The 27291-nt window shown below is 40.5% G+C and overlaps 1 protein-coding gene across 1 annotated transcript in view; it reads left to right on the top strand.

Moving 5' to 3' along the window:
* Bbs9 (Bardet-Biedl syndrome 9) overlaps positions 1-27291 on the top strand; it is a 384815-nt gene that overhangs the window by 168186 nt on the left and 189338 nt on the right. The window contains exons 13-16 of the mRNA XM_026778926.1: positions 3460-3603; positions 7203-7298; positions 15878-16050; positions 16910-17062. Of these exons, the coding sequence (XP_026634727.1) occupies positions 3460-3603; positions 7203-7298; positions 15878-16050; positions 16910-17062 (566 nt within the window). The remainder of the gene's footprint in view (positions 1-3459; positions 3604-7202; positions 7299-15877; positions 16051-16909; positions 17063-27291) is intronic.

The raw sequence follows: 27291 nt of genomic DNA on the forward strand, positions 1-27291 counted from the left end.
AATGACTTCTCGAATTTTGCATGCAAATGGATGGAAATAGAAAACACTATACTGAGTGAGGTAACCCAGACCCAAAAAGATGAACATGGGATGTACTCACTCATAATTGTTTTTTTTTTTTTTTAGTTTTTCTTAAAACAAGGTTTCATGTATTTGGTTTGAACAATTAGCTTAGAATTTAGTTGAATATATATATTCACACACACACATATATGCATGTATGAATGTATGTATGTATGTAGTCTTTATGTGTAGAATAGCCGGAAGGTAAAAACATTTTTTTGTCTTATTCATTTAAGATTAAAGAGATAGAAGCAAGTTTTGTTATTTTGTCTATTATCTATTAACCGGGGTTATAGCTTATCTATTATAGTAGAGACCTATTTAAGACTTCATCTTCATAATTTGGGGAATGTATGTAATATATTTGAATTTCTTTAAAGTTAGCAAGGTAGCACTTTGTGATTTTTACGTGTGTGGTGGAATTGATGGCTGTGGCATGGAAAGTGTCTTCGAGTGCAGTACAAAGTACGTCAACTCAGAACATTTCAACATTGTCAGTACAAACAAATACACCCTGGAGCCCTCACAGCGCATCAGGCAGTGATACCTGCTATAGTGTACAGTGGAATTCCAGAGTGACTTTAATATCTGTTGGTTAGGAAGAAAGTCAGAGCTGGCTAAAAATGGATGGGGATGAGATGGTGTTGCGAAGGATGGCAGGTATGGTCCACAGGACCTGCAGGAGCATTTCCTTGCCTCCCCATCAGTCGGCTCCACATTGCTGATGCTCTCTCCCTGTCGGAGGAGGAAAGAAGACAGAAAAGCACCTCCATCGTCAGTGGGGATTAAGCTTCCCAACTCAGTCAACTTGACACAATATATTTCTAATTTCAAGGCTCTTGTCTGGGCCAGGTAGCCATATTTTAACTGCTTCTGCTTTTGCTATTTTAAAGCTCTCACTGACTCCAAAGAATGAAGACTTTAGTGTGCGAACCCACCAAGTAGGGAGACATTCTGAGCTTTCCGTTTCTGTACGGGACTTCAGTACGATACAGATTGCTATGTTTTGTTCCCACCTTTCATGTTATCTTGTCAAAAACAGAATCCTAGAATTAAAAGGGAGCAAGCTGATTTTTAGATTTAAAAATAATCATATAAATTTAGTTTCATTCTGTTATTTTACAAAGATTGAAAAGTGTTTTAAAATAATTTTGAGATTTAAATTAATCAACGTTGTTGTTTAGTTCAGTTACCTGCTTAACTGTCTCTGTATGAATACTGACAACACTTAGGACTAAATGACTAGGCTTGAGTTATAAAAATTAGAGCTTAAAGTTGTGATGTGAATTAACTGTGATAAAACCTAATTTTCCTAAGCAACAGTTCCAATATTAATGTGTAAAGTCATAAATCTCAGAAAATCTCATGTGCATCGTACTTTGACAGTCATAATTCATTGAAAATAGTTAATATAATTTGAATCCTCAATATGTAGAAAAGCTAAGGTTTTAGAATGTCTTGGGTTTGAGATATGATAATACAGAGTCTCATGAAAACTGAGTGTTCTTTGCTCTAATTTTAACTGATAGTCATTGACTAAGGCTAGACCTTTGAAAAGCGTAAAGAATTGTCTCAGTAGTTGAATGATTTTTATGGTGTCTGATGGGCTGGGTCTTAAAAATATGCTGCTTAAAGATAGACCTCATGCCTACGCTTCTTTCAACTCTTTAAAAATGTTTATCAATTCTTTAAGATTTTAATATAATGTATTTTGATGATATTTACTTCCGTCCTCCCTCCCCCCAAGCCTCCAGGTTCACATCTTCCTTCTCAGTCCCCCTCTATCTGGTGTCTTCTTTTTTAAATTCTCTAGCCCCCCAATTTTTATTTATTTATTTATTTTAAGGAAGACAGAAGACATCCTGGTCATTTGGCCCTCACAGTCTTCCCATTTCCTCTTCTGTAATATTCCCCAAGCTGTAGGTGTAGGTATTGTATTGTTGATGTATTCAGTGGGGACAGGTACCCTATGTTGAATTGTCACAACTTGCAATTTCACAACTTGTGGCTTTCTGTAGTGATCACTTTCTGCTGGAAAAGGAAGCTTTCTTGAGACAGTGAGAGCTACACTTACCTGTTGTCCACTGAGAGGCTGAGGGCTACACTTACCGGTTGATAAGTATTTGGAATATAGTTAGAAATTACACTGGCTTAGAAAAACGGCAGCAGTAGGTTCACTTGCTCTCATAGTCTTCCCAGCACAGGTCGTTGGTAGTAGCAGACATGAATTCTCAACTGAGCAGGCCTCAAGTTAGATGTCTGTTGGTTACTTCCAGGGTGGAAGCCACCATTGTACCTTTTACAATATTTTCCTTTTCTGGTCGTGTGTGTGTGTGTGTGTGTGGGGGGGGGTTATAGGCATTACAACCTCTGTAGGACTCTTGATTGCTGTTTTCTCTTGGCACCTTACATTGCTCCGTGCCATACTGTAAGACCTAGTCCTCAGGTAGCCAGCTAGGTCAGTTCCAGCTCGACTCCTCCAAGTCCTTTTTCTGGGAGACAACCAAGGGCAATTGCAATAAGCTGTATGCTGTAGGGTTTTTCTTGAAACAGCTTGAAAGGTGTCCCATGTCAGGCACTTGGATTTTTGATAGCTGGTTTGTGTTTGTATGTGGACAGCATCGTCATGACTGTGTAACTTTAGTTAAAAGTATCTTTGTATACAAATACATTTATGTATATTATATGTGATTTTGATTGAGCATAAAGTATGATTTTCTATGGCTTTTTCAAGCACCCTTGGTATTATTTATCCCTCCTCCTTCCTCTCTCTGTGTCACCCCTCACCTAAGTACATCTTCCTCACCTGATTTTTTTTATTTTTCATTTAATAGCCACTGTATCATATGGGTCCCCTCTACTTTTTTTTTTTGTTTTGTTTATTTTGAGGCAGGGTTTCTCTGTGTAACAGCTCTTGTAGACCAGGCTGGTCTCGATCTCACAGAGATTCACCTGTCTCTGCCTCCGAAGTGCTGGGATTCAAGGCGTGAGCCACCCCCTCACCATTTCCTGTCCTAGAACCTCTGCTCCCCTCCATATTCTATGATGCTATGCCCCCCTTCCTTGTATCTGCAGTTACCTCAGGTTGTATACTCACATTGAAAGATTCAGAGCTAGGGTTGACAAATAAGAGAAAACCCTTCCTAGATTACCTCACTCAATATAATATTTTTATTTCTGTTCTTTTACTTGAATTCTATCTCTCTCCCTCCATCTCTTTCATGCTAAAAAATAATAACGAAATAAATCTGAATCCTAATAGTGCCTACCAGTTACTTGACTTGAGCTAAATGGAGGCAGGCAGCAGACTTCCTAGTGCTCCTGCTCAGAACACACAGTGTCTCTTCCTAGATGTTTGTCAAACATTCATTTTTATTTTTATTTTTGTAATTTCAGGAATTCCTCGGGTTATCCAATGTAAATTTAGACTTCCTCTGAAACTCATTTGCCTGCCAGGTCAGCCTTCAAAAACTGCAAGCCACAAACTCACTATCGACACCAACAAGCCTCCGGTCAGCCTGCCCGGCCTCTTCCCAGGTGGGAGTTGGGACGCACTCTGCAGGGAGCTGGGGAATGTTGGGGTTTCGTGTGGAATACTCCAGCAGCAGGTGATAGAGGGGCTATCTGTACCTGTAGGGTGAGGACCCTCCCTCTCATGTGTCTGCTTAGAGGTGAGCAGCCTCGTCAGTAAGGTGGTAAGGTACACCTTCTACATTTTATCAGCATTTTTATAATCTTATCCTTGCTTTAGTGTACAAACAACAAATGATTCTTTTCCAGGTTGGGATTTTTGGCTTGAAATACAGATATTATTCAGTGTTGCTGTAGGCCTTGGATATATACTATTCTAAGAATACTGCTCATCATCACTGTCGCTTTTGAGGGTTGTCTTGTGGAAGACTGTTGTGTGGCTGTTCTGGTTGCTGAGTGGCCGTTGCGGCTTCTGCACTGCCGAGTGTGTTGGGACTTTCTGCACATCTTAGAAGAGCTGCAGCCTTGCCCAGCTGGCACAGCATTGTAATCCGAGTTTGGAATAGACACCTACCCACTTTCTGTTTTCTTAGAAATTTTTTTCAAACACTATATTTTGATCATAATTTTACCTTCTCTCACTTTCTTCCTGATCTTCACCAACACCCAACCCATGCAACTTTACTTCCCCATCCACAAAACTGCAAAAATGAAAATTAAACAAGCAAAAGATAAAACAAACAAACAAAAATGCCAAAAGAGAATGAACCCCCCCCCCCAAATCATAGAGTTTGTTTTGTGTTGGCCAGCCATTGGCTATGGGGACTGCCCTGGAGTACATATAATTCATATGCCCAGCAATACTTCATTGGGCAGAACTGACTTTCCCCGTGTCAGCAGCTGCCAGCTACAAATATCTTCATGGTTGGGGCAGGGAGCTCATGTCTTCTTCCCCTTTTCAGGGCTAGGACCCCTCTGGCTTGAGCCTGTGCTGGCCCTGTGCACGTGGTCTCAGTCTCTGTGAGTTCACGTGGCCGTCAGTCCTGCTGTGTCTGGAAGACTCTTTCCTTAGAATCATCCTAGACCTCTGGCTCTTACAACCTCTCTGCCTTCTCTTTTGCTCTATCCACTTTCTTACGGACGGCATGGAATTCAAAGGAAAAAACCTAAGAATTGAATAGCCTTTTAACGTACTTTATTAAAAGTTAGCTGTGTTCACTATGAGGTGTATCCTTACTCTTATATTCAAGGTGTAGGATATAGAATCCAGACTATTTCTCAACATTGAGACATTTGTAGCAAGCATCTCTTTGTGTTATTATATAAAATGTTTTTAACTTGTTACTCCTTAAGAGTAGGGCTTACTTATGATGGTCCTTATATTGGACAGGGTCTCACTGTGTAACTCTGCCTATCCTGAACCTCATCTTGTAGAGCAGGCTAGCCTTGAACTCAGAGAGGTCCACCTGCCTTTGTCGCCTGAGTACTGCCACCACACCCAGCCTGGACATAGGTTTTAAAACCTTCATTTATGTATTTCCATGAGAAATAATCTCTAAAATGAAGTGTTTTTTAAAAATAATCATTCAAGTCTTAATTTTGAATTGAGTTTGTGTACACATAGTGAGTAGTTGTTTTTTTTTAAATAGTTTCCTCCCTGTTCCTTTTCTTCCTCTCCACCTTCTCTTCCTTCTTCCCATCTTTTGTAACAATGTTACTGCACAAGTGCATAAGGAACCACTCCCTTTGTAGCACCTCGCATAACTGCCATGGACACAGCTGGAAATTAGATGTTGATCAGTAGCGAATTTGCTGATTCTGTTGATAATGTGTAGGTATTGGATTCGGAGATGCTGGCCTTTATTAGCATAAGCAGATCTCAGCTGGAGACCGAATAGAAATGTAGGCTGTTGACCAGGGAGTCTGTCTTGGTAAGACAGACCATGTTTTTATAAAGCATGGTGGACCCCACATTTCTTTCGTTGATACTGTAGGAGTATCATGCCTGTCAGCATTTCACTTGTTCTAGAAACAGCACCCAGTGACAAATTAAAAGTTATTTTCCCCAAGACTATATACATGTAATATGTGTTTCTGTCAATTTAAATACAGTGTACATGATGAAGCCCTCTAATTATTTAAAGTAATTCTCACATCATCTCCAGTGTATAAAGGTTCTTATATGTTAACATTAGATACAGTGACTATTTCAAATCTATATGTTCTACTAAAAGAAATGGATTAATGAGCGTCATACAAAAGAAATAACTTTAAATCTCTGTTTCTTCCTAATTATCTATCTACTTTTTTGAAGAAATGTAGGGCATATGTGGAGTGATTTTAGCTTTTATTACAAATAAATGAGAAGTTTAAAAAAATAGATGAGTTCATAAAAGGGATCAGCTAATAATTTACTATCCAGAAATGCATACATCTATTTCTGTACTTTCTCCTAATATTGCTAAAATAATTTTTGTAAGCATCTACCCCTCCCATAAATATTTTCTTTAACATTGTTTAGAAACATCTTTATAGACCATAAATATTTCCATTTGTAACTTTAATTCTTACATGGTGCTTTATTATAAATGGACACCATGAAATCATCTGACTCATATTCTAAATTTAGGTATTTACATTGTAGTCTTGTGATAGGTTCCTTGCAAAAAACTCTTTCAAATTTATGATCATTTCTTGGATGAAGGCCTGCAAGTACAACTGGTAGTTTAAAGGTTAAGAATCCGCACACTAAAACCTTTTGAAATTTAGTGTAAAGTTGACTTCTTCAAGGACCAGAATTTGTGTTGTATGATTTTTCTCAACTCAGTGAGTATCAACATTCGGAGCCCCGTCAGTTGCAGGTGAGGTAACTTACAATGTTTGAAGGGTAGATGTGTTAAGTGTGTGTTTACTTCATGGTATTTTAAATTTATGATGGGATTATTGGAATAAAGTGAATGCTGTCGATTCTCTAGACTATTCCAGTAGGGATAATTTGTCTTTATTTTGTTTTAGTTTTGGTATCCGTACAAAGATTTTTAAATATTGTGCACATGTGTATTTTAAATATTAATAATGTAAAACTAAGCTTCCTATTTTAAATATTAGTCTTTATTTTGTGATTATGTAGATGATTATTTTCCCTTTTTCTTTGTAGACTTTGCCAAGTTTTACCACAATTGTCTATTTTGACACTCCTGTATATTTTGTCTGTGGCTGCTGTTGGTTTCAGCCTCTCCGCCTGTCTCTGTCTTTTAGGGAGTAGATTCTCTTTGTAGCCTAGGTAGGCCTCACAATTGAGTTCTTTTCTCTCTGACATGGGAAAACTGCCATGCACTGCCATGCCCATCACAGTCTTCTGAGGTGGCTCAAACATCTTTGTAGATGTCTGCAAATCACAGATGCTGTCTGGAATGACATTTTCCCACGCTTCATCTGCGCATATTCACTCTCACACCCGCACTGATCCATGAAAAAATAAGGAAAATTGTAGCATTCCAGGAGTGTATGAGACAGAATTTGAGCAGCTGGAAGCTGCTGTGAAGATCAGTTAATATAGTTCATATGTGCATTTTAAATATTAATAATGTAAAACTTAGCTTCCTACTTTAAATATTAGTCTTTATTCTGTGACTCAGTGGACGATTATTTTTCCCTTTTCTTTGCAGACTTTGCCAATCAGTCAGACGATGATCAGGTGAATGTAATGGGTTTTCGTCTCCTAGGCGGCTCTCGAGTTACTCTTCTTGCTTCCAGAACTTCTCGTAAGTAGAACCGTGCTGTTCCCATTGCTGAAATCTTCAGCTTGGGGCATTGTATTGCACCATGAACTGTGGAAAGGGTGCAGATGCTGTTAACTAGGTATAGACAGACAAGAGCCACGTGTGTAAGGTATGGGCGTTGTGGAGACTAGATTGTGTTATGGACATAAACCTTTAGTTTTGGGGGTGAAGGTGGTTTGAAAGGAACTTCAAGAATTTAAAATTGTTTTAAGATACACTTACAGTGATCTGGGTTTCAAGAACTCTTAAGAACTAGAATTAGTTTTCTTTTTTGCATATGTATGTATTTATTTTTTTAATGTTTTATGTGACAGGGTCCCCCATATATAATTCAGCCTGGGTTTGAACTTGTAACTTTTCTGGCTCAGCCTCTCTCATGCTTACAGTTCAGGCATATTCTACTTTGGACAGCTTAAAAAGTCTGTCTGTCTGTCTATCTATCTGTCTATCCGTTGTCTATCAATCAATATATCAATCATCTCATTAATCTATCATCTATCTATCTCTATATCATGTATCAGCTATATCCATATTTATCTTTATATCCCTATTTGACATTTTCTTAGTTAGGGTTTCTGTTACTGTGACTGAACGGAATTTGGGAAGGAAAGGGTTGAACTCAGGTCATACTCCATCTCTGAGGGCAGTAGGATAGGAATTCATGCCAGGCTCCTGGAGGCCAAAATTGAAACAGAGGCTACAGAGGAGTGTGGCTTACTGACTTGCTCTTCACAGCTTGATCAGCTTGTTTTTATATAATCAGGACCACCTGCCCAGAGACAGCACTGTCACTCATGGGCTAGACCCTCCTAAGTCAATCATTAATCAAGAAAATGGCCTCAGGTTTGCCTACAGACATCTGGATGAAGGCATTTTTCTCAGTTGAGTTTCTTTCCTAGATAACTCTAGAACATGTCAAGTTGACAACACACACCAAAACCACTGACAGAAATGAACGTGAAAAGAATGATTGTTTTTGGCTGAGACTAATATCAGATAGAAATCCAATAATTATATAGCCATGATTGAATTCCAATTTAAATATACCTTATTAATTTAGTTGTTTTATATGAGTAAAATAGTTGAAACTAGTTGATTTAAAACTTATGTTGTATTTACTATATTAATAGAATTAACCTTTCTTTTGCTATATACTTTCATAGAAATAAAGCTAGTAATTTATATTTCATTGGGATAAATTGTGTGTGTGTATGTGTGTACATTAAACTAGTTTGGATACATGCTAGTTTAAAAAAATCTGTAATGTTGTAGGTAGGGATGTGATTCAGGGGCAGGGTGCTTGCCTTGAGTTTGCACTCCACTACTGCAAACTTTAAAAAAGGTGTGCGGTGGTGGCGCACGCCTTTAATCCCAGCACTCGAGAGGCAGAGGCAGATGGATCTCTGTGAGTTCGAGACCAGCCTGGTCTATAAGAACTGGTTCCAGGACAGGCTCTAAAACTGCAAAGAAACCCTATCTCAAAACAACAACAACAACAAAACCCATCCTGTAATTTTAGCAGTTGGCTTGCCCTTTGAACAACAACAACAACAACAACAACAACAACAACAACAACAACAACAAAACAACAACAACAACAGCAACAGCAACAAAACCCATCCTGTAATTTTAGCAGTTGGCTTGCCCTTTGAACTGTCTACATCTGCAGTCATGTTGTCATGTTTGCAGTCTTGCAATAACAGGATGAAGGAAGTGAAGACATCTTCTTTGAAACTGAAAATTGTTAGTAGGAACATACTTCCTGCTATTGGAACTGACTATGTTTCTATAGCTAAGATCATATAAGCTTCTAGGATATATAGATTGCTGACTAAAACCTGAATGCAGGTAGATATTCTAGAGTAAAGCTCACAAAAAAAAAAGTTACTTTGAAAAAAAAGAGAAGAAAACTCCATGCTTTCTATGGTCTTTTTGATGAGTCATGACTACAGTCATTACATTAGCGATCACATAGACTATGTCTAAGATGAGGTCTGAACTCTTGGCAAATTTCTAGTGCCCTGGCCATTCTGCTAAGTCTAGGCACGAGCTGTTGTTATGCTGTGCTTGGCTTCACTCTTCATTTGGACGCTGAATCATCTTGGTGCATTTTCTTATTTAATTTATCAAACTAAAAAAGTGTCACCAATCTTTCTTTTGTAAACTGTAGAGATTCTGATTTGAGTTAATGGCTTGATTATTTTGAAGATTAATTTTTTACTTATATGTGTATCAGTGTTTGCCCACACACACCCATACATATATACATATGTACACATATGCTCATGTGTGTGTACCATGCACATGCCTCATGCTACAGAGGCCAGAAGAGGTTCTGTCCCTTGGATCTGAAGTTACAGATTGTTTTGAGCTTGTGTGTGGGTACAAGGAACTGAACCGATGTCCTCTGCAAGAATAGTAAGTGGCCTCTTCTCCGCACATGACCCTCATGGTGTATGGAATTGTCTGTAGCTCGTGGCTGATATTTGCTGTAGAGGACCCTCAGTCACTTCCTTTAGAAACCTGCTTGACAGTCATGCATGTTATATGGCACTTTTATTTTTTCTTTCTGTCGGATGAGTCCAGGGCCTTGTACACACCAAGTTCTTGCTTCCCTTCTGAGCTGTACCCCCAGACCCAGGGATACTTTTGTAACTCCTGGAACAGGAAGCATTGGTCAAGGCCAAACTCTCCGGTTGATATGAAGGTATGGGAGCTTTGATGTTATCCACATTTTGAAAATAAAAATGACATGAAATTGGTGTCTTACAGGATAAGAAACTCTGGAGGAAAAAGGCTGTGCCAAGTTTCCACAGAAAGTTCAGATCTTGTATTTTAGAGCGGAACCTATTATAGGTTAGGTTTTCCCTGACAGTGATTTGTTTATTATAACCAAGCGTTTAAAGCAGCTCTCAGATTTTAAAATGGAGAATTTCAGATAAAATATGTTTATAAGAGTGATTGTAGACTGGGGCTATGAGATCTGAGCTGACAATGAGAGATGCAAAGATTATAGAGAATTGATATGTTGAGAAACTAATGGTGCCATGGCCAAAACATGTGGTAAGGGTGTAGTAGGAGAAGCAAGGGGGTAACACAAATAGAGGTGACAGCCTGAGAGCAGACTCAGTGCTCACAGCAAAGTCTGCACGACCGCTACTGCTTTTTCCCTTTTTCCATACCTGTGTGTGGTGTGCATATGTGTGTATGAGTGTTCGCGTTCACATGTGCATGTACGTACACACCTGGGTGCGGAAGCTTGAGGTTGATATTATTAATCTTTATTGATATTATTAATCTTTATTGATATTATTAATCTTTATTGCTCCTGCACCTTATTCTTGGAGCTCCCCTGCACAGTGAGTTTGCTGCTCAGCTTGCTCCAGAATGCCATCTCTGCTCTGGGCTGGCACTCCTCCTTGGTATTAACTTGGGTTCTGGGGATTTGGGCTCGGTTTCTCTTGCTTGCACTATGAATACTTTAACTGCCAAGCATCTATCTCCTCAGCCCTAGACTACATTTTCCTCTACATACAGGCCTGTAAGGCACTGTGAAGTCTTCGGGGAATGGAGGCTAAGCCAGAGAGACGGTCAGTGGAGACACAATATGAAGTCCCAAATGTGAGGGTACTAGGAAGGCCTGATTGATGCTCAGCCCTCAGTGAGAAAAAGACCCGCATCTGGGTGCATCGTGGTGAAATTTTAGAGCACTACAGACCAAGAATATATCATATGGGTTATAAAAGGAAAAACAAGCTATTGACAAGAAATAAATCAGAATGGTGTACTCTTTCAACAAAATTTCTCGTTTTCCAGATATGGTGACACATGGCTATAATCTCAGCTACTCAAGAGGTGTCATAAGGAGTTTCATGAATTTAAGGCCACACTGGGCCACCTAGCAAGACTTTGTGTCAAAACAAATAAACAAACACCAGCCAACCAACCGACTGACCAACCACAGCCAACCAAGTATCCAACAAAAACAGCCCCAGTTAGTATTGAACAGTGAACAATTTGCTCCAAGATGCAAGGAGGATGTGTCTCAGCTTGGGTTTCTGTTTCCTGCAGGGCTGATAGTGAACAAAGAATGCTGAGTGACCCACCCTCTTTTGTATAGATTCAATCAGGTGTCTAAGGATGGAAAGGGGAACTAATACACACCAGGCTTTCCTGTGTTCTGCTTGATTCGAATATGCTACGGGGAACAAATGAAATAAAATCAAGTTGGAAAGTCCTGTGCTTACCCACTTTATTTGGCATGCTTTCAGGCATAGCAGAGGAGTCTAAGATGAGTTGAGCCTTGAGAGTGTCTTTCTTTTCGCTTTGCAGAAGAAAGCACATGTGAACTTGCTAATTAAAGTGTGTTGAGTGCGAGGGGTGTGCAATTCTTGTTTCATTCCTTCCTGGAAGAATAGGTCTTTTATATCTATCACCCAGGGTATTGTTACATACAGGGCTAGCACATTTCTTGCAGAACCCATGGATTACAGTAGGAGAGGCAAATGGGTAAGGGGAGTCAGTACTCAAACATTGATATGCTGGCAATAGGAATAGAAGCTGTAGGAGATATTGTAAGGATCTTGAGAAATAAGCATGAGAAGTGGGTAAAGGTCAGTACAGGAAGTAGGAAAGATATGGTCAAAGCTGCCAGACATATGAATTCTCTGGAGTGCCTGGACCCTCACACTGTAGAGGCTCTGTGATATGAGGCCAAGCATTGTAGGTACAATTAATGATAATATTAGTCAAATCTGAAGTCATTTGATATTTTCCTTATACCCAGTGAGTGTAAAGGGATGGTGATTTATTAGTTAGTATTTAGCAGTTTCTTCACTATGGGACAATTTGTTTATAATGCAAATCTAGCTTTCAAAAAGCATTTTGAAAAGTAAGTGTAGCTGTACTTCCATAGATTCTAGTATTGAAGACGTTATATATTTTTGTTTTAAACTTATATCTACAGAAATTGTTTACAGCATTTCTTCCAAGTTCATGTCTAAAAACATTTATCTGCTTTATCTTCTTAAAAAGTTTTCCTATAATATAATTATATACGTGCATTGCTTATGATTTAATATAAACTGCACTTGTATTGTTGAAGTTCAGATGATCTGACTTGAATGGGGTCTGATGTGGCATTCTCTAGTCTGCTTCATTGAATCCACTATTTTCTCCACTGCTTGGTGGAATGGGGTCTGAGTGTTGGGCTTAATTTTATTTGGAAGCAGAATTGGTTATTTCCGCTGAATGCTGTGACAGAACGCAAAAGAAAAGGAGATGAACAAATTCAGTGTTCACTTTGGCAGCTCTTTTTATTAGTAGTATTTTAAGGCAGATTTTCAAAACTCTAGATATTTTATCAGAGATTATAAATAGAGAGATACGTTTCTCTTTTCTGTAAAATATATAATGTGGAAAGTCTCTATGTGAAATGTTATGTACTTGGATTATGAACACTAAGGAGATGGTTTTGACTTGTGGGCATCTCACTCATTGTTTCTTTTTGAGTTTTGCTAGTTTGAAAAAAAATGTCAAGTTAAGAATATTATTTTTGGGGCTGAAGAGATGGCTCTTTCAGAGTTCCTGAGTTCAAGTCCCAGCAACCACATGATGGCTCATAACCATCTATAATGAGATATGGTGCCCTCTTCTGGAATGCATAGATAAATGTATACAGAACACTGTATACATGATAGATAAATAAATAAATAAATATTTTTTTAAAAAATAAATATTATTTTCTTTCTGTACCCAAATTCTATGTTTTTGTTGCAAAATGGTTTATTTTTCTCCTGACTATGCTGGTACATGGAAGGGAAACTAACTCTAAAAAATAATTATAAAGTACATGTAAAACATGATACATGGAAGAAAAACAATGACACTAAGTGATAACTATAAAGTCACATATAAAACATGTTTGAGTGTGGATCTTGTCCAGGTGTATCATCTCCGCCGTCTTCTCTCAGGCGGGCACATGACTGACTTTTTTTTTCTCTGAGCACAGGCCCTTCCCTCCACCTTAAGGACTAAGAGTTTTGTACGAAGTGCTTAGGAGTGCACTTCGGATTCAGAGCACTCGTTCAGGCTTTAAACTCTAACTTGTTATTTGAATGACTATGGAAAATTATTAATCATCTATAAGATGGCAGTAAAATTTTAAACCTATAAGATGGCAATAAGATGGTGAGATAATACATGAATCGGCATGAAATGGTCCCTTAAAGAGAAGCATTAACTTTCTAGTACGTTGTAGGTACTAAATAAGCCTTTAGTAGTATTTTCATCATTGTTGCTGTTATTGTTCTCTTGGGACGTACTGAGACTCGAAACAAAGGGTGCTCTTGTGTTACTGCACTTTATAAGGAACGTTTCACTAGTCTGATTTGCCTTCCTTTAAATTGGCTGCAGGTTTTTTGTGTTATTTTATCAATTAGTTTCTTAGTCTATTCATCTGTGTTGCATAGGTGTGCACCTGTGTGCACACACATGCACGCTGATACATGTTAAGGTCCAGAGGACCACTTTTGGGACTTGTTCTCCATGACCATGTGACCACCTTGTGGGCGCTAGGAAGCAAACTCAGATCATCATGCCTGTGTGCAAGAGTTCCACTCTCTGGATCATTTCATTGACCCTACTTAATCTTTTAAATAGGGGCAGGTTTTTTTTTTTTTTGGCTGCCTTTCTTGCCAGCCCACAGCATCCCTGCCTTGCTTCATACACCACCCATATCTGGCATAAGCTGTACATGGGGTTGACTAAGCCACATGGGCCAATAGTCATTTATAATGAAATCTCCATGCTGTAGTTTACCATGTATTGGGGAGAATAACAACAGTTATATGGAAATAAGCAATGCTTATTGCATGCTAACTGTATCAATTATCATTTTTTTTGAGACAGACTCTGTATCCCAGGCTGGCCGTTTTAGGCCTATTACAGTGCAGAATAGGGCAAGGTGGGAGTTCCAAGCAGCTAGAGGAGGAGACAGTAGGTGGAGTCAAAGAGAAGTCATGTAGCTGCCACAGGAGACAGACACCTGATGCTACCTTACCAGTAGGACACAACTGCATGGCGATACACAGATGACTAGAAATGGGTTTATTTAAGATATAAGAACTAGCTAGAAATATGCTTAAGCTATTGGACAAACAGTATTGCAGTTAATACAGTTTCTGTGTAATTATTTCAGGTGTGGGTAGCCAGGAAACAAATGAGTGGTCTCCGACTACAGTAGGGTTACATTTAGTCTTTGCCAGGGTGCCATGGAAAATCCTAAGAAACACATTACATGTCTGTGTGTCATTTTATTCCTGTCTTTAATATATATTGTAAGCAGGAAAGCTGAAAATAATCCTCATCCTGCCAGTGCTTCTAATATTTCTTTCTTTTGAATAGTGTATATAACATAAATAGGTGGTGGTGAATTAGATGGAATTTGTAACTTCTGAGATTTTTCAAGGACTCTGTATAATAATCTTGGAAGCTATAATGCTATTAGTTATACATCTGGTGAACAGTAGACATATTGAGCCTGTGTAACATTGTCATGTGGTTAAGATCATCAATGGTTAGTCTTTCTGTATTAGTAATTAGAATTCCAGTTTCTTCTCCATACATAACTTCCTGAGTGACCTTGTTAATTAATGAAATTCTTTTTGAGGCTGGACTTTTTGTTGTTGTTAAGAATGGAATAGCATCATTGCCTTGTGAGACAGCTGAAGTTTAACTGACAGCAGGGTTGTGATGGAGCCTGGTGTGTACAAAGTTTATTGTATGATAGATGAGATCAAGCTATGATCCGAAGAACAGGCAAATTGAAATAGGTAGGGATGAATGTATGAAGAATGAATTCAAGTGTCACGTTTAATGCGCTTCCTGATCCTTGGTTGACTGGGATTCTGTGTGCTTTGTTTTCTTTGTTATAACAAGAAACTGCCACACCACAGTGTTTGGCACCTAGCTGCTGCCCATCCGCAGCCGGTTTTACATCATCATCACTGTCATTGGCATCAGAATCACAGCCATCATGATTAGAGAATACACAGATCTTTTGGTGCTCAAGTTCCAGGGAATAGAAGGAAACAGGATTTTCTTTTCAACTTAGGGAAGTGTCAGGCTTAAGCTTCCTTTAAAATAGAAAAACTACTAGATAAACAGAGCACTTTGATCATAATTGTAGTGATTTGTATAGCGTACATTTTATCTCACACCAGAGTAGACCCATGCCACCACACTGCGCCTTTTCTGTGACTGTTTATCTGTCGACTCAAATGTGCCACAGCTGGGGCGTTCAGTCTATTTACTGTTAGGGTCACGGTGAGAGGGACTGCACCCAGCCACTCTCTGGCCGTCTTCCCAGGAAGGGCATCTGAAATGGTTCTGTGGTTGATGCAGAAAACAGCCACAAGGCAGCAGACATGTATTTTAGGACAGCAGCAGAAACCATATCTACATTATCCTTTAGCTGGTTTCATGTCGAGGTTACGTGATAGCTTTCTGTTTCAGCAGTAACCATGTGCAATGAGTTCTTTTCCTTTGTTCTTTTCTCTTAGAACGATACCGCATTCAGAGCGAACAATTTGAAGACCTTTGGCTCATAACAAATGAACTTATCCTCCGCCTTCAGGAATATTTCGAAAAACAGGGAATCAAAGATTTTGCATGTTCTTTTTCTGGATGTATACCCCTTCAAGAGTATTTTGAGTTGATTGATCATCATTTTGAGGTATGCTATTAAACCAAATAACCTTTATTTTGAAAATCAAAGAGAAAGAGATAGTGCAGAGGGCGAATTCTGGGTACATGCTGGTAGGCACAGGCTCTGGGTTCTTCTGTGCTTGGTGCACTCTGCATGTGTGTTACAGTTGTGCTGTTAGTCCTCTTGTGGGACTCCTAACAGTGGGAGCAGGGACTGTCTCCAACTCTTTTACTGACTTTTGGGACCCTGCTTCTCATACTGGGTCACCTTGCCCAGCTTTAATACAGGGGGAAGTGCTTAATCTTACCGCAACTTGATCTGCCATGTTTTATTGATAGTCACGGGAGACCTGCCCTTTCCTGAATGAAGATGGAAGAGGAGGGATTGGAAGTGAAGGGGAACGGAGGAGAGGGGCTTGGAGGAGGGAGGCTACAGCTGGGATGTAAAATCAGCAGATGAATCAAAAATTGCTATTCCACGAAAGAAAAAGAAAGAAACAAATTCAGTTCTGGTACTTCTGTGTCTGCTCTTTTATTCTCTTTGTTATTTGCTTCATTACAAAGAGAAAAAAGAAATTATAAATTTTCTATGTAGCCTTTTTTTTTTATTATTAAACATGCTAAAGACAGTCCCCAGTTGTACTGTGGCATATCCCCTAAGTTTCCCCTTCCCTACTCTCTTGTCTGTGTGGTCAGGCACCCAAGGTCATGCAATCCTAGTTCCCATTTCTCTGTACACTGTTTAAATCTATCCAACTCTTCTCAAAATTTTATTACACTGTATGTATTTTTAATTTAAGCATCCTTCTTTTTTATTTTTGGCTTTTTTTAAACGGGTTCCTTTATTGTATCTATGTAGCCCTAATCTAAGAAATTACTCCTTATAGCTGCGGATTAATGGGGAGAAATTGGAAGAGCTTTTATCTGAAAGAGCTGTACAATTCCGGGCCATCCAGCGTCGGCTTCTAACAAGATTCAGAGATAAGACACCTGCCCCGCTCCAACACCTGGACACCCTGCTGGATGGGACGTACAAGCAGGTCAGTGTGTGCTGGTGGCAATTGTCTGCCCCTCACCATAGAGTCAGGCACCAGAATGCAAAGATACGCTGTGCAATATGGCTAGAACTGTTGTATGATTTCTCGTGTAGTCCATAATCGTCACCTTTATTGTCTGTTTCCCAAGCAGCTACCATATACTTCCAGTCTTTGTGTGACTGTGATGAAGACTTTGGCCACATCGTGTCTTCCTGGGTCCTCTACATGGTATCAATACTTTGTTTTAAAGTTAGCATTGGTGGTGTATATGTTCTGAATTTTAAAACTGAGGCTTTGAAAGGTTCTAATAACTACATATTCCAGTGTACCTGTGACAAGTAGTGTAGACATATCCATGTGTCACTGCCTTGGTCTCCCCAGTGGTGACATTTTAGAAAACTCTAGCCTGATGGTACTGGCAGGATATGGGCACTGATTACAGCCCTGCCCTTGTTTAGATTTCCTTGTGTTCCTCTGTGTGGGTGTTCTGTGATGGGTGCTGGGTTTAGTTCCGTCTGTCTGTCACCACACTGATGGTACTGAACACCACCCCAGCTCCCTCTTGTCACCTTCACCACCACCCAGCTCTGACCCCATTACTCTGTTCTCTTTCCTTGCTGTACCTTCCTCAACACCTCCCCTGACTCCATTCTGTTGGTTTTGAAAGTGCAGCTCAGATATTTTCCACAGTTAGTTTTCCTGGATAAAGAAAAAGAGCTTATTATCTCTGTTCTGGTAACACCTTAGCTTTGTGAGAATTTCATGCTTACTTGAAAATTCTCAGCCGTTAAAGAGCCAGTGCACAGTGACACCCAGTAGGATCCTGGAAGACTGTTGGTCTCGGAAGTCAAGATCTCAGCTGTGGATCATCTGGGTGGCTTGTCACGCACTTTCCACACCCTTGGAGCTTCGTAAAATGGGGTATAGACTTTGACCACAGCCCTGCTATTACTGAGATCTGCTTGTTCTCCTGCGTGTGAATGTGTTACTCAGTTCCCTCTGATCTTATCCTGTGTTTAGTTCTTTATACCTATCATCTGTACTATGGCATCACAAAAAATTTCACTCCATGATGTGTGTAGGAGTGTCTTATAGTTGTTCCACAAGCACAGACTGCAGATTGCTCCTAAACAGTTGTGTGACCTCTAGGCTAAGCACCGGGCCGTGTCTGATCTACAGCACTTTCTCTTTAGTGCACGTGTTCTCTTGTTGTTGGCAGTTCCCTCCCTTCCTTTCTCCTCTGCTCTCACTCTTCTTTGGCCACTTGTCTGTTTCTCCCAGAGCATCCTTCCGTATCAGTGACAGTACTCGGGTGAGCATCTGCTCCACACAGAACTGCACAGTGGGCCAGTGAGGAGCTTTGTTTGATACTTTCCCAGTGCGATGTGGAGCAGGACTTCCCCCCTCCTTTGTACATTTAGATGCTGGATTTGAAATTCTTTCTCTGCCTAGCTTCAAGGTTGGACTTTACACCTGTAATAATAGGTACTAAATGTTCAAACCCATAAATTTTTAATTTAAATGTGTATTTTAAACTTTCATTATAGATTAAGAACGAACAGTTTTTGAAGGAAAAAAGAATATTGTCAGGGATTTGCTTTAGTTTTCATGTTTATTGCCTTTCAATTCTACTATGTGTTCTCGTCAAATTATACTAAAGTGCTGATTGAACACAATTTCTTGAGCATAAAAGTCTACTTCCTTTAACTTAATTTTAATGATGTGATTAATGAATATAATTTTCTGAAGAAGACTGCAGCTATTCTTAACGCCAAATTCCACGTCTTGTTCTGTGTCATTTTCTCAGAAGTGAACCACTCTTGTCTGCTTGGAGTCTTTCCAGAAACTTCTTACAGAATGCATTTGTAATGAGATGATTTGTGAGGCCGGGAGAACCCAGGAGGAATATCACACTACACGTGTCGGTGCACCTCTCTGCTCTCACTACGCGTGCTGGTGATGTTCCCACGTGGGTGGGTGCAGAGGTCTGTCCCTTTGCAGGGGCTAAAGGGATTCTGCAGCCTAGAGTCCCGCCATACAGATGACCCACAGTTGATGAGGATTCTGCAGCCTAGAGCCCCACCATACAGATGACCCACAGTTGATGAAAGGAAAATCTCACTGTTTAAAAATTAGTTTTTGATAATTTCATACATGGTGTGATGAAATGGGATCACATTCCCCGTCCGTTTCTCCCTCCAACTCCCCTTAGGCCCGATCGACCCATCTCTCTCTCTTCACTTCATGCTCTCTTCTTTTATTAATAGCTCCTTAATTCTGATTAGTGCGCCCATATGTACATGGATATGGTGCCATCCACTGGCCCGTGGGCAACTTAATTGTAGCCACATCCTCAAAGAAGAATGAATCTCCTTTCCCTCAGCTAGGAATGGGGTCTTGAAGCCCCTCTTCCATTTGTGTTGGAGTTGTGGCTGCCATGTTCTTGTGTAGGACGTGTGTAAAAACCACAGCTGTGGAATCTCCAGAAGACAGCAGTTCATATGTTATTACTGCTTTCTGTTTCGAGACACACCTGAGCCTTGTGGGGCAGAAATGTCCAGAAGACAGCAGTTCATATATTATTACTGCTTTCTGTTCCGAGACACACCTGAGCCTTGTGGGGCAGAGGCGGAAGATGAACTGATAAGTTGTCCCATTTAGAGCTGAGAAGTCACAGAGTTTCAGTCAGCCATGAGTATCTATCTGTGTTGCTGCCTACTGCACAGAGAAGTTTCTCTGACCAAGCTTGAGTGCATCCCAGGTCTATGAGTATAGATGCAAATATTTAGAAGATAATTTGACAGCATGACCACTTATCAAAATAACAATAGCATGTTCTACCTTAGGGCCTATAACCTCTTTAGCCACAGGCTTTTGACCAGGCTTATAGTACCAGACATGAACTTCTTTCTGTGGAATGTGCTTTAAATCCAATCAGAAAGTGGTTGGTTTACCCATAACAGTCCTGCTACTATTTGTACTAGTGGGCACTTCTCACCCATTAGGTTGATATTGTATCATGCAGGGTTGTAGCAAGGTGGCCATTTTTTGGTTCCTGGCTGCCCTACTTAGGCCCAAAGTAATCACATAGAAACTGTATTAATTATATCACTGCTTGGCCCATTAGTTCTAGCTTCTTATTGGCCAAATCTTACATATTAATTTAACCCATTTCTATTAATCTGTGTATCGCCACGTGGTGGTGACTTGCCGGCAAATTTCGGCATCTGTCTCCCGCAGGCCTACATGGCTTTTCTCTAACTCCGCCTTCCTCCTCCCATGCTATTGGCCAAGCCAATGCTTTATTCATTATCCAATAAAAGCAAACCATAGACAGGACTTCCCACACCACAGGGTCCAGTACTAGGAAAGGCCATTCATGTCCTTTCCCCCACAGAACCCCTCATTGCACCTTCTGACACTGTGGAAGCTAACTAGCAGGGAGGAAGTTTCCTGGTCAGTTTGGGATTGACTTCTCTCTGTCCTAGAGTTGAAAATGGATCGTGTCTTCAGCAGTAGTGTCTGACCATAGAGTTATGTGGGTAACCACAGGCAATGCTAATAGTGTGTTGTTTTGGAGACCACTGGGACCTTCCTGAACAATAGCTCAGAGAGAGGTATCTCATGCCTGACACTAAAAAATCTTTAGCTCTAGTGTTGAGTCTAACCCTGAGGAAAGTCCCTCTTGGATAAATCTACTTGGCTCAAGCAGGCACATTACACCTCTCCGTGTCACACATCTGTGTCCTTTGCCTGGCTTTCCAGGGGTAAATACGCAAGTGAAGCAGCAGTCTATACTAAAGCCCCATTTTAGCATCCATGGCAAAACTATTCTATGACCGTTAGGTAAGATCTCACTTTGTAGCCCAGGCAGGTCTCCAAACTTAATGTCCTCCCACCCCAAGTGCCTGGATTATAGGTGTGTACACATGTGTGATGTGTTATTAGATCTTTGAAGTGTTTTCCTGTTGGATCTATATGGAATTAGATGTGTTATTTTTGGGGATTCTTTCTTTCTCTTCAGTGTGCTTTCAGCTTTGTTGATCCTAGTGTCGTTTTTATGGTCTCAGCAGCAGGCAGCGAGGAGCTTCGAGCTGTCGATTGAAATGTACACTCTTCCCCTGGCGCCTTGTGTCTGGATGGCTCTCAGTGTCACGGTTGGAGGAAGCCGTGATGGTTTTCTTTTATGAACATAGAGGAAGAATCAAGCAGTTCTCTTAAGTGGCAGCGCTTTTGCCCAGTGTGTTTACAGTGTGTCTGCACACACTCAGTTAGTATTTGCCCTGTGAGTGAGCATCCTCTTGTCCCTTATAAAGACACATTTTTTGAAACCATGCTTTGCTGAAGGCATCATCACAAAGAAGAAACCACAGAAGCCTGCCTCATGCCCATGCTACGTAACATGTTCAAAGGGCGCTGAGAAGTGGAAACTTGTCTTTCTGAACAGCCTGATTGGAGGACTCAGGCCGACTGACACGGCCGGGCAGGTTGTACAGCTGTAAATTCTTGGCAGAGAAAATATTTTCTGTTTTTATTTTACTGAGGCCATGTATGCTGCAGTTAACTGTGAACCAGTCTTCTGCTGAAATGCCTCTGCAAGTCGGACGGGAGCATGACGAGTTTTGATTTTCTTCATTTCCTGTTTTCAGAATTATTAAGCACAATTTTATAGAAGGTATTTTTTTTTTCTTCCTTAAAACACATATTCCTTTAGGACCTGTGAGCTGGCAAAAATGCTCGCCACTGGCCCTGGTGGCCTGAGTTTGATCCCCAGAATCCATAGTGAAAAGAGTGAACCCCCTCCTGAAAGTGGTCCCCTGACCTCTCTACTTGGAAGTTGTGGCAGCCAGGTGTGAGGCTTGGCAGCCATGTTGTGCTGGCATTCAGCCGAAGGAGCTGGATGCTGCTGCTCCCCTCACTTCCTTGCTTCCCCTTTCTGCTTCAGTCTAGGACTTTGCACGTGATAATCTGCTCACAGTGAGGGTGTGACTTCCCTCTCTACAAACACCTTCACAGACACACCCAGACATGTCTCCTGAGTGAGCCTAAATCCAGCCACGTTGACAATGACCTTTACCCACTGCAGGGCGTGGTATGGGTCTCTGATGTATAGGAATATACTCTGTCCCAGTCATTCTGCCTGTGATCTAGGCCATTCATTTGCTTCTTGCTAACTGTGTGATCTTTAGCAAATTACTTGGAACAATCAAAAAGAAGATAAAACATACAGCCCCCTAAGCCTGTTTCCCCACTTACAGAATAATGGTATATATAGCACCTCCTTGTACATATATAAACACATAAGTTGCTTTGAGTAGTGCTTGGTATACAAGATCTCAACACATTTTAAGTGGTATTTAAGTGGTGAATACTCTTGGTGATCGTGTGACTAATATATCATGCCATCTTAAACATGCTACTATTAATTGATCAGCAAAGGAGTTTTCAGTAATATATCGTCTTTGTCAAACTCTGTTATATATCAGCATTGCAAACCGAGACCTTAACTAAGAATGATGAAAACCCTGTAGCCTTAGGAGCATCTCCAAAATCTCCTAAGCCAAACTGCTCAGAAACTTTGGCTCTTTGTCTGCAGAGAAGGTAAAAATAAATGAATGAATGAATGAATGAATGAATGGAAGGGACATGAGGATGGTGCGCCCAGGTGGCTGACTTCTCTCTTCCTCACTCCCTCCCCGCCCTCTCCTCCCCTCTTCCTCCCTCTCGTCTCTCATTTACAGAACTATTATACTCAATGGTAGTTTTACCATCAGATAGAAGCTTTCCTTGCTCCCACTCCCTATTTTTCTTTTCCCCCTCTCTACCTTTTTCTTTTTCTGGATATGGTGCTGGGATTAGAACCTAGGGCTTTGTGTCTCTTAGCTATGTCCTCTCTCCACAGCTGTCTTCCCAGACACTAATGCCTGTTCTCAAGCTTTGGTATGTGTTTGGATAGCTGCAGTTTTGAGTGCTGGGCTACTGTGATTGCCATTTTCCTCTTTCTTTTCTTGCTTACTATTGTAGCTGAGCACTCTTCAGATTTTATGTGGCCTTTTGTATTTTGTGTGTGATTTACCTCTCACATACCTCTGTTCATTTTTTCATCAAGTTGTTCTGTTTTCCTTCTGTTGAATATATTAGTAGTAATATTTAGGGTGGCTTTATCATGCATACAGTACTTTATATGTTAGTCTTCCTTGCAGTCTGTATAAAAAGTTAATATTTCATGTAATCATATGTTTAAAAGTTTTATGAAATTGTTATTTGCTTTTTATTTTATTTTAATGTCTTTTAAAAATAATTTACCTATTTGTATTTTATGTGCATCAGTGTTTTCCTGCATGTATGTTTGTGTGAGGGCATCAGATCCCCTGGAACAGGAGTTATAGACAGTTGTGAGCTGCCATGTCGGTAATGGGACTTGAACCTGGGTCCTCTGGTAGAGCAGTCAGTGTTCTTACTGAGCCATCTCTTTAGCCCCTATTTTAATGTCCATTAACATTTAAAAATTTTAAAAATATTTTCATAGTAAAAATATATCTTTTGCCTTAAGTTCCTCTGCATAGGATAGATAGCCTTCCGAATGTCAGGAGTGCAGAGGTATCGCCTTATAATTTATTTTAGCATTTATACTCCCTCATTCTTTATATACTTTTAAGTTCCATCTGGACTATATTATTCAATTTAGTGAGAATCTAATCTCCCTGCCAAAAATGGTGAGCTAAGTTGCTCAGCCCCAGCCTATTGCCTAGCGTGTTCTCTTTCACACTGACCAAAGTGGTACCTATATCCTTTAGCAGCTTTGCTGGGTAGCAGAGCATCCTAGACCTTAGTGCATGCAGCAGTAGCCACTAGCATCTATTGATCCTGACTCCTGGGACCAGCGGGGCCATCCTTCTGGGGCCTTGCTTACCTGATATTGGTTGATGCTCAGGTGTCTGATGGCTCATCTGAACACAGTATGGCCTAGGGCATGTATACTCACGCATTTGGCATTTGTCTTGAAGATAGTTGGGGTCACCGGCCCATACACCTCATGGCCCAATGGACTGGCCTGGCTAATTTATCTGGTAGCTATAGGTCCAATGTTCAAACTCTCTTTGTGTCTCTCTCCCCACACCTATCCCTCTCTCATCTTCCTGCCAGTGTCCTGGAACTCACTTTGTAGAAGAGTCTTGCCTTAAACTCACAGACGTATGTCTGCCCCTGCCTCCTGCATGTGGGATTAAATGTGTGTGCTCAGACACTTTTCAAACCTCCACCTTTGCCTCGTTTCCCTTGTTCCATTGATTTTGGACATTGCTGATCACAGAAGTTGGGGAATACATGGCATCTGGTTATTTAGAGGAATTATGTTATTATGTGAGGAATTCTGGGTCCATTCTCTTTCACAATGCATTAAATTAAAATGCTTCAAATGGCGGTCTTTGTGTTGAATGTAAGGCCTCATGTGTGCTGTGCAATCATTTCACCTGTGACTTCTACCTATAATCAGTATGTTATTGTCATTACAATCTTACTCATCTCCAGCTGTGGTCCGAAGAGGATTGCTAATTACTTTTGTCAGGACTTATTTAAAGTGACTGGTGTCACAGCTCTTTCTGTGATGGTGGGAATTGCTGAGTACTATCTACATGCTAATTTTAGAGGTAGCATCATCACCCTGGCTTTTTGTACATCCTCCTCTTCCACGGATTCAAGTTTGGCTTCATGTGGCTGTGCACTCAAGGGGTACATCTTCAAAACACCTCTCACTGAGGTTGGCCATGGCTGAACCGAGGGTAGGGCTCCACATGGCATCACACTGGGAGGCCAACTCATGGTACACACACAAGGGAGGGATCTGCTTCCCATGAGCAGAGACTTTTTTTTTTTGAAGCAAAGAAATATAGACTTTATTTTAAACATCAGCTATAAACATAAACATAGGCAAAGCATGTTTCCAGTCTTAGAGACATATTATTTTCTTTTACTATAGAAATAAACTTATTTTTAAAGGATTTATCCAAGTCCTTTAAGAGAAAAGAATTTGGGCTAATTCTATGGGAGTACTCACACATAAGCTCATTTTATACAGTCTGAACATTATATGATTGTAAGCAAGCACACATGTAGACAAACAGTAAATACACCTACAGAACTATACATAATGTAGATGAAAACACTTAAAAATTCTTTAGTTTTCAGTTAGATTGATCATTTATCAGTCTTTAGCACTAAGCCGTCTTTAATCCTTTATCTGCACATTCAGTGATATGACTTACAGTAGAAACAAAGTAGAAATTTTACATCTCAAAGACATAGCTCATCAGTAAAGAACTTGCCATGCAACGTGAGGGCATAAGTTCAATTCCCAGGGCCCACATAAAAAGCTGGAGTGTTTGTGTGTGTATATGTGTGTATACATGTTCCTATGTGTGCATGTTTGTGCATTTGTAGGTGCTAATGTAGGTGTGCACGTACTTGGGAACTACTGACCTTTTGTTATTGATATATAGATCACAATAAAGTTTGAGCAGAGACTTTCTAATTGCTGAGCACAGTATCAATACTTAGTTTGTATTCTAGAATTTTTGGGGGAAATCTATCCTTTTGAAAAAACTTTCACCACAGGGTATCAATACTTAGTTTGTATTCTAGAATTTTGGGGGGAAATCTATCCTTTTGAAAGAACTTTCACCACTACTTCTAGCTTTGAGCCATCGTGTTAGAAGAAAGTATGCCCGTGGTCTGTCTCTCCACCCTAGTTTTTTATAAACCTAGGTCTCCTCATTTGTAAAATTGAAATACTTCCATTTCGGCTCCTCAGTGCATCAGAGGACCTGAGAGACACAGGGGGAAGAGGTGAGGATCAGGTTTATTCGGTTCAGTCTGAAGGAAATTTCGCTGCTGACTTTAGTGCTTGAAGTGGTTTGGAGCAGGTGGCATTAGCATTGCAAGTTTATGCATAAGAACCTGAAACTCTGAAGGAAGTTGCTTGGTGTGGCTCAGATGTCAGACATGCTCCAACATGGTGGATGTTTTTTGTAGTCATTGCCAGGTGGGAGTTAGATACCCAGATTATCTTTAGCATAAGTATGGTCAGGTTTGTGAAAAGGCGGTGTGTGTGAGATGTTCGTCCGTGCTCAGGGGTCTATGTGTATAGTCGTAATCTCCTTGTGTTTGTTTTGCGTTCACCTATTAGTAATAAGATCCTCAGATAGTGCCCCCAAATCCTGGTGCAATCCTGAAACTCGAGTATCAGAGGAAGAGGACTTGTTAACTTGTCTTGAAATTGGGTTTCAGGGCCATCGTAGAGTGCTAAGGTTCATTACCTTCACAAGAAAAGCTTCAAGAAATCAGCTCTCTCAAGTTATAAGAATTTCACATACATTCGCAAGGCCGATTGGGAGCTTAACTTCAGAAGGGGACGTTAGACTTAGCTTTTGGCTTGGTTTGTGTTTGGATGCTCTTCGTGCGTGCTGAAGCCTCCATCAGAACACTAGGCCTCTGTTTCCCAGCCGGGAGTGTTTACTGATCCGAGCTGTGCTGCACGCCCATGTGATGGGTGGCTGATAATCATTAGTGCTCTAGAAAGGGCTGGGCGCCTTTTCTCCTCTGCAAAATAGAGGCTCTAGTAGGCATAATTTTAATCAGAAGGCATGTGGTTTGGGGTTTGCTATTTGTTACTTTTTCCTGCACTTAAAACTTCCTTCCACTCCGTTTATTTGTGTGGCAATGAAATAAAAAATCATTTTAAGTCATGTGGCAATCTAAGAGCTTTTTGGTGCATAGCTTTTAAATGAGCGCACTTGTGGTCCCAGCACCAAGGAACATGTGATGAATCCCTCCGAAAACTGCTACACTCTGCCACTGCGGAGGAGGAGACCTGATCTAGAAGACGGGAGAGGTGGGCTGAGACGTGATGCTGTGGCTGCCCAGTGTCCTGTGTCTCATCAAGACTCTGTGGAAGGTCTGTCTCCAAAGGCAGTCGAACAGATAAAGGAGAAAACAGCGCATGGGACTTTACTCTGAGCTGTTTAGGCGTGAGTGAGGTTTTAAAGCCTGGAAACACTGAGGACAGTAGAAAGAAAATGTGGATTGTGTGTTTGCACAATGTGATGCTACTCTGGGGATTTAGCTCAGAAGCTCAAGGCGGGAAACCCGCTCAGCTGTTGCTTTAGTATGAACTACCACCTTCCCACAGTTAGAGAATGCCTATTTAATGGTTATGTTTAGTATGCAGCATTTCA

This window comes from Microtus ochrogaster, chromosome 5 (assembly GCF_000317375.1).
Source record: "Microtus ochrogaster isolate Prairie Vole_2 chromosome 5, MicOch1.0, whole genome shotgun sequence".
Classification (NCBI taxonomy): domain Eukaryota; kingdom Metazoa; phylum Chordata; class Mammalia; order Rodentia; family Cricetidae; genus Microtus; species Microtus ochrogaster.